Consider the following 8603-nt stretch of genomic DNA (forward strand, 5'->3'; position numbering starts at 1 on the left):
TTTAATTATCTCTAAAAGTATGATTCGGATTCAAAAGTTAGTGTTACTACGAATAATAGTCAGAAAGAAGTGTAACATTTTAAAGTTGGAATGAGGTTTCTGAGTGAAAAGTATGAAGGAACAGTTAGCAGTTCAAGTCACATGAAGATTGTTCAACTCTGAAGAGTTTCTCCATTGACTTCCGTGTTAAACATTTGATGAATTATGGGATATATCTCTGGAATTATGAAAGTTATGAATGAGAAAAGTAATAGCCATCGATTCCGGACCGAGCTGAACGTTTTGATGTTTGAACGGAGTTTCTGCGTTGTGGATTGTGAGAGCAGAAGAGCAAAATAACCTGGAAGAATAATAAAGAATTTCGTGGGTCGAAGAACAAGTACTTAGAATGCTTCCCACTAAATCAACAGACACATGCAGTGTATACATGAGGAGAGCGACGGGTCGCTGCATTTGCATGCACCGCCATCTTTACTATATTAACTTATTAATGAATAAATATAATAAATATGAGCTTTTTGTAACAATACCATGAATGAAAACAGCAACAAATATTCCTTCCCCTTCACTAACATTCCTGTTCACTAACCTTGTATTGTTCCATAGGTGTGTAATGGTGTAACAGACTGCCCTGATTCCACATTGGCTCCACTTGGAGGCCCCACTGATGAGCAGGGCTGCAGAAGCTGGAGCTCCTGGGGTCCGTGGAGCCCCTGCACCGCCTCCTGTGGGACAGGGTCCATGAGCCGGCAGAGAACCTGTCCTGAAGGAGACCCACTGCGCCAGTGTCGGGGGCAGGACCTCCAGAGGCAGCAATGCTTCAACTCCACCTGCCCTGGTAAGGAGCTGGACATTAACTCTAAGACGAATATGTTTAATAATGAACAATACCACAGGTTAAAATCACATATGTACTGTATTTGTACTAAAAAGGGATGCTCTCTGCTATCTTTAGTGGATGGTCGGTGGTTGCCGTGGGGGAGCTGGTCTAACTGTTCCAGCTGTGGTGGAGTGCAGGTCCGACACAGAGGCTGCGTCTCTCCTCGCTACGGAGGCAGAGACTGTTCCCAGCTCCCTGGATTCAACCTACCCATGGAAATCAGTAAGTAAAGGTTGAAATGAAAATAATTGAACCGAATCAATCTGCGTTTTTTATTGAATAAAGCAAGTATTTATTAATTTGCACTATTTAAATGTTGCGCATCTATTGTTACTTAAAATATATTGTTGTTTGAAATTCAAGATCTCATCAAAAAAAGATTAACAGTACGGTTGCAAAGAGCCTCCCCTCAGAGAACATAAGAACAGCCGGCCCCCGCCCCCCCCCCCTCCCAATTATTATTGCTATTAACATTATTATTATTATTGTTGTTGTTGCTATAATGCAGGGGTATTTAATTGCATTTCAAAGAGGTCCAGGAAGAGAAAATGTCATTAAATGCTCGCTGTCTACCTTTCTCTTTTTTGAGCACGCCATTTGAAATCACTCCGACTGTTTCTCTCTTCTTGTCTCATCTCGTGTTTGAATCTATCGTGCTGACTCACTGACTGCACCAATTTGATTGGCTGAGTAGCCTCAGCGTTAAAACATTAAACAATAACTTTTTCAAACCTTTTTATCTTTATGTTTTAAACATTTTTTAAAAACATTTTTAACATTTTCAACATGGTGGATAAATCCTTATATGCTCCCGGCAACACACTGAACGTCAACTTTGCCTCCTTATTACACTCACCCCTACTTTAGTGGGAACAATGAGTCTGCATCTTTGATGCGCACAGGCGGATGATGTGGGGATGCAATGTAGACAGGAATAAACGCAGATCATCCTCTGGCTGCAGCTGACCGCTTTTGATCAAGTCAATGCGGAAAACCCGCACTCACACACACAGGTAGGTGGAGGTGAAGAGAATGAGCCCTTTTACAGCCTTTTTGGCGAGGTGGGGGAACTCGGTCTACACAGACAGCCAAAAGTGTGCAAGTGACGTTTTCTGCCAGACGCTGTCTCCTAACTAACTTTAGGTAACTTCACTAAAAATCGATCCATGTTGCCGCTCGCATAAAGTTAGCTGAAGTTAACTGAAGTTAACTAGCTAGATTTCACAGTTTCTCATTTTTTTTCTTCTCACGCTGCGCCTCCCCTGAAGCTCCGGGGAGGCGCGCCTCACACAAACCGCTGATCTAAATAATTAAAAAACATTAACTTCTCTCATTTATTTCCTGTCCCACCCCAGAACCTTGTCCTGATGATGGCTGTGCAAACACCAGCTGTCCCACTGGGCTGGTGAGACACAGCTGTGCCCCTTGCCCAGTGTCCTGTGCACACATCAGCAGTGGGACCACCTGTGATTCAATAGCACCCTGCTCCCCTGGTCAGTGAAAAGGACCATGGAATATCTTGTGCTGTAAAATAAATGGCTGCTGCTTGTCATTTACATTCCTCTCACAACTTCAACTTGTCTCCAACTCCAGGTTGTTGGTGTCCAGATGGCCAGGTGATGAGCCATAAGCAACAGTGCGTGCTACCAGAGGAGTGTGTGTGTGAAGTGGCAGGTTTGCGCTACTGGCCGGGCCAGCAGATAAAATTGGACTGTGAGATCTGTGTTTGTGAGAGGGGAAGGCCCCAAAGATGCCAGTCTAACCAAGACTGTTCAGGTGAGTCTGAAACAGGCAGTTTTACCTTAAGATCAACATCTAATCTACAGTTGACTTTTACCCATATGCACCTTTGTTTGAGCGATCGTACACAGTCAGTTTTGTCACCCTGCAGTGCACTGTGGCTGGTCCTCCTGGTCTGAGTGGGGGGAGTGTTTGGGGCCCTGTGGGGTTCAGAGTGTCCAGTGGTCGTTCCGCAGCCCAAACAACCCCATCAAGCATGGAGACGGGAGAACGTGTAGAGGAATTTACCGGAAAGCCCGCCGGTACGTAGCCCTGTTCACATGGTATTCTTAACTACTTGATTACAATACTATACTTCTACTCTCAGATACTGAATCCATGGCCCCTATAGGTTTTACTCTAAAGATATTGGAAAACCCAACATCCTTTTAACTAGGGTGGCCAAATTTCCAATTTGAGGTAGATTATAATGGTTCCATAAGGATGAATGTTAATGTTTTTATTTTGTATTTGTTACTGCCACCATCACAACATTTGTTTTACTTTTGAACCGTTAGAGCCAATAGAATCGAGGGGAAGTTCCAAAATCCATCCAAACATTACCATTGGTGAATGCATGCCAGCACGCCCAAAACCGGAAGCTGGGTTGTAGCTCTCACAAGCATGCATATGAAATCTCCGTTTCTGAGCGTTTTTCAGAAAAATGGAATGATGGATTGTCAGTAATAATTTTAAAGTGACACAGAGACATTGGATTAACCTTGAGCAGCGTTTTTATTCCCTTGAACACAACTTTTGATCACAAAACAGCAAAGGTAAGATGTAATTATTGTCATGGTTTTGAAAACTGTGTGTGTGTGTGTGTGTGTGTGTGTGTGTGTGTGTGTGTGTGTGTGTGTGTGTGTGTGTGTGTGTGTGTGTGTGTGTGTGTGTGTGTGTGTGTCCACAGGTGCCAGACAGACCCCTGTGATGATTGTGAGTACCAGGGTCAGTCTCACGCTGTGGGAGACAGATGGAGGTCAGACCCCTGCCAGTTATGTCACTGTCTGCCCAACCTAACAGTGCAGTGTTCCCCCTACTGTCCTCACGCTGTCAGTGGATGTCCACAGGTAAGAGTGTCTTTTTTGTGTGTGTACGTGTCTCATGTGTATTTTGAGACGATAGTGGTTGCGATATGTAGTTTGTAAGTATGTAGCCATTACGCAAATGGAAATATGATGCAGTACATTGGTACATGAGTATTTGACCATGTGTGCTAAATGCTCTTTTGTTTCAATCTTATCTCATGGAAATTACCTTATCAACAGCTCTGCTTCCTCTACCTCCACATAGTTGTGTTCCATAGCAACTTAAACCAAATGTGTCACCCAATCAAATGTTAAATGTAGTTTTTTTTGTGCAGGGCCAGGATCTGGTGCCTGGAGAGGGAGACAGGTGTTGCTACTGCCAAGGTAAAATCGGGACTGTTGTTCTGCTATCTATGCTAAACAAATGTCTTCCTGGTTAATGATGAACATCATTTTTCCTTCACAAATTAAACACAAGTTAATCAATCGTTACTAATGTTCTCACTAAGTGATCCTAAATGTCAAAGATGACGTTGATGCCAACCTCATCTCTGACATTTCGGATCCTTTTTTTCCATATTGGTATCCTTTTTTCTTTAAATTTAGGTCAAGGAGGCGAACCCTTACTCCCCTATTCTTGTGAAGGTAGACATATCTCAAGTGTACCTGAATTAGTTTATATAGTTGAAACTTGAAAAGAGGATAAGTTCATTAAAAAATAGTAAGAAATCCTACTAATTTAATCCTTCAAAGACAAAAGGAAAACACTCTAGATATAACCTCCAGTTCAATGTTTCAATTACTGCAATATTAAAGCGAGTGCTCTCTAACATTAACCTTTCTGTTCTACAACCGCTCTGCAGGAGGAAATGACACCATCACTGTGACAATAAGTCCAGTCACTGTGACCTCCAAGCCAGCAGAGGGCACTACACCTCTGATTCCAACATATCCACTTCCTCCTGGAGGTTAGTGTACTTTTCAAATGATCAGTTGGTCATCCAGTTTCCCAGGTAGAGACCTTTATATCTATATATATATATCTAATCTATGGTAGAGATAGACCATTTCATATTTTTTTCTAGGACTTTTATTCAATGTTTTATTTACTTCCACTCATTCTAATATTATCTTACCTCTCCTCTCGCTGTGTTTAGATGAGTGTTGGTCTCCTCTGGGTGTTCAGACCCTCCCAGCCTCCAGTTTCAGAGCCTCGTCACAGCAGACTGGGCACCCGCCTGAGGCAGGCCGCCTCCATTGGCAGGACCCCCATACAGACCTTCAGGTACACCAAGCTGATTTTAATCTCGGCTGTTTTTGGTGATCCTCGGTTTTCCTTTTAGGTCACTAGCAGCATTACACTTTTGGTTTTGGGTGAATTGACTTGATATGTGTAAGATGAAATGCCATTAATTCTTTAATGGTCCAATAATACACCAAATCTCGCAAAAATAATGTCTGTATTAGAGGTTTTTTTACGTTAACTTCCAAGTCATTCTCTGAATAAAACTGGGAAACTAAACTGAAAGCTCTACTGTATATCAAATTTGGCAGCTACTAATATTAAAGTGCTTTCAACTAAAAACAATGGATGCCAAAGGCTTTATCCAACATATAATATTGTCAACAAACTGTATTTTGCTTTGCAAATAGCCAACTCTGTATTGACACAAATCTTGATGAAATTAACGCTTTCAAGTCTACAACATGGGAAGTTTCCAAATCTCTACCATCCTGCTGCAACATTACTTGTAATCTGCAAAAACCTTTGTCTACAGGGCTGGAGTCCAGAACCAGAGGAGTATAAGGACCTACCACAGCGGAGGCCTGAAGGACACGCCAGCACCACACAGAGCCCGTACCTACAGATAGACCTGCTGAAATCATACAACATCACCGGTAAACATTCATGCGGATGCCGTAGAACACCAAACACAGCAATGCTGGTTTACTAAATGGCCAATTCCAACATGAGATTATATACCGTATATAAACACATTTCATCTCTCCCCCTCCTGTAGGTGTGCTAACCCAGGGTGGTGGTGTATTTGGCACATTTGTCTCCAGCTTCTACCTCCAGTTTAGCCAGGACAGCAGACGGTGGTACACTTACAAAGAGCTTGTTACTAATGCCCGTCCCAGAGCCAAGGTTAGACAACAAAACCTACCAAATCCATTCTACTCTCCATCACATGCATTTAAGGCCCATTGCCATTGCTTTTACATATTTTGTAATTGATGTATTTTTTACTCCCTCCAGGTTTTCCATGGTAACCATGATGACCGCGGGGTGGCAGAGAGCCGGCTGGACAGGATGGTGTCGGCTCAGTTTGTCCGGTTGCTGCCACACGACTTCCAGAACGGCATCTACCTTCGCCTTGAGATCATGGGCTGCGGAGATAGTAAGGAGATAGTTTAATGCTGCTTTGCTTATGATTTTTGTCTACAAATGAGATTCCTAATTGCTCTCGTCTCCTGGCCAACAGGTAACCACTGGTCAACCACTCCCACTCCTCCCTCCCTAGTCACCCCAGCAGGTGGCTGCAGAAAAAAAGAGTTCCAGTGTAAAAACGGTCGCTGTGTGCCAGCAGGTCCACTGGGAGTGGTCTGTGATGGAGTCAATGACTGTGGGGATGGATCAGATGAGCTATACTGTGGTGAGCACGTCACAACACACCTCAGTTTCATTTAGTGTAGAAGAGTCCCACGCATGGCCCTTTGCTGCATGTCATCCCCTTTCTCCATTTATTTTCAAAAAGGAAACCATTTTGAATTAGTCTGACCATTACTCAATTGTAGGTACGCAGCCATCCCCCACCCCTATCAGTCCACGCAGCTGTCCTGCCGGTCAGTTCTCCTGCCCACCACCAGGGGGCTGCATTGAGGCAAAGCAGCGTTGTGATGGGATCCCCAACTGTCTCAAAGGAGAGGATGAAACTGGCTGCCACTACTATGAAAACATCACCACCCAGTCAGACAGGTAAAAGGCATTATTTTCATAGTGGTGTTAATAATAGATGTAGTAAATGATGTGAAGTGATGAAGAAGAATGTTAGGTATTTTCTAATTGTCATGGTTGTGTGCTTATGTACAGACCACACACACCCACCCCAGCTCCTCTCAGGACTCCATCCAAAGCTGCTGTTACTCATCCTGCAGTAACACCAACGGTAGACGAACACTTCAATTAATCATCAGATTTTCAAATGTTTATGCCTTTTTTTTTTACTTCTTTTATGTCCAAAGATTTTTTTAAACCTAAGATAATAATTAACAAAGAGTTTACCAGATATGATACATTTGATTCAAACATTGTTAATTCAAATGACATACAAGCAAATACACAAACACCCTTTTGCAGCATACAACACAGATCAGTTTAACAGCGATGACTATGGATGCCTTCAAATTATAAAACGTACTTGTTTAAGTAATATTAACATTTAACATGCTCAGTCAAGTAACAATAATTGTTATTATAATACTCAACTGCTAAAATGTAGTCATTTAGTGTTTTTCCACCCATCTTGGCACTGAAAGACCTGCCGACAGAATACGCCACATCAATATACATTTAACTTATGTTCTAATGTATTTACAGGATGGTGTCCCCGGATATCGTGGTGAGTGTAAATACAGTTCACATTCATTCATTAACAGTTCATTTAAAAAATATATACCAAAAAATATATATACCAAAATATATTACCATTATCCTTAATTTTTAATTTTTAATTTTTGTCATTGTTCGGTTTGCCAAACTGGCTCTGTTAAATGGTTATAAAAATCATTATATTCTTGCAGGCATCTGCTCCTCTTCCCTTGGCCTGGAGGATGGGAGGATTCGATATGGTCAGCTGTCCTCATCCTCCTATCGGGAAAACAACCCTGCTGATGCTGGGCGACTTAACATTGTCCCTAATGTGTGAGTGACCTGATAGATAATAAATACTGGAAAGAAAAAACCCAATATAGCAGAAAGAACACACAAAAAACAAATGTTGTCTCAACCATTGAATGATCTCTTCATGCATTTAAAAAACCAAAACAATATAAAGCATACAGAAAAAGAACAAACCATATCCTCTGTGCAGTCAGGTTATGGAGCCTGGGTGGAGCCCCTTACCTACAGATCCCAAGCCATATTTTCAAGTGGACTTCCTGGAGCCCATGTGGGTGTCAGGGGTGATGACCCAGGGCAGTGAACGCATGTGGGGTTACCTCACCAAATACCGACTGGCCTTCGCCCTGCACAGCAGCCTCTTCACAGACTATACTGAGGATGGGCAGCCGGGTGGTCCTGATAAGGTCTTTTTTTCTAATTTGGACATTTCGACTCTTTAATGACAAAGTGTTTCCAGTTTATTGATACATCCCCATATGAGAAAGTTAAATCTAAGACAATCCACATCCTCTCTGTGGTGGTGTAGGTGTTTGAGGTGCGGATGGTGGGCAGGACCCCCGTGACCCGCTGGCTTGGGCGGCTGGTCAGAGCTCGCTACCTGCGCATCATCCCTGTGGAGTTCAGACACACCTTCTACCTGCGGGCGGAGATCCTCGGCTGCAGAGGAGGTGAGGAATCAAATGAATAATACTAATAATAAAGCTTTATTTATATACCACTTTTCATACATCACGTGCAGCTCAAAGTGCTTTACAAAATGGCACACATCACAAGCTAAAAATAAACAACAAGAAATTCCCCTCAGATCAGATGTTAGAACCTTTAGCAAAATATAACATTTTAACAGGTTAAGAGACACAAGGAGTTAAAAGGCATGATAATAAAAAAATGAAATACAATAAAATAAATAAAGATTTATCTCGGAAAGATAAGACACAAGACAAGTGAATAGATGCAACAATATAAAACCCTATAAAATAAAGTGAACATATAGGTACAACAGAAATACAAA

At 42.2% G+C, this 8603-nt stretch overlaps 1 protein-coding gene across 1 annotated transcript in view; it reads left to right on the forward strand.

Moving 5' to 3' along the window:
- sspo (SCO-spondin) overlaps positions 1–8603 on the forward strand; it is a gene marked incomplete at its 5' end in the record, with an annotated part of 102981 nt that overhangs the window by 12110 nt on the left and 82268 nt on the right. Inside the window, 14 exons of the mRNA XM_010769066.1 lie at positions 607–838; positions 956–1102; positions 2236–2373; positions 2474–2656; positions 2772–2922; positions 3570–3729; positions 4023–4071; positions 4551–4655; positions 4845–4947; positions 5474–5586; positions 5709–5836; positions 5948–6089; positions 6222–6344; positions 6675–6691. Coding sequence (XP_010767368.1) covers positions 607–838; positions 956–1102; positions 2236–2373; positions 2474–2656; positions 2772–2922; positions 3570–3729; positions 4023–4071; positions 4551–4655; positions 4845–4947; positions 5474–5586; positions 5709–5836; positions 5948–6089; positions 6222–6344; positions 6675–6691 — 1791 coding nt within the window. The remainder of the gene's footprint in view (positions 1–606; positions 839–955; positions 1103–2235; positions 2374–2473; positions 2657–2771; positions 2923–3569; positions 3730–4022; positions 4072–4550; positions 4656–4844; positions 4948–5473; positions 5587–5708; positions 5837–5947; positions 6090–6221; positions 6345–6674; positions 6692–8603) is intronic.

This window comes from Notothenia coriiceps, unplaced genomic scaffold, assembly GCF_000735185.1.
Source record: "Notothenia coriiceps isolate Sejong01 unplaced genomic scaffold, NC01 NC01_scaffold00006335, whole genome shotgun sequence".
Taxonomy (NCBI): Eukaryota; Metazoa; Chordata; class Actinopteri; order Perciformes; family Nototheniidae; genus Notothenia; species Notothenia coriiceps.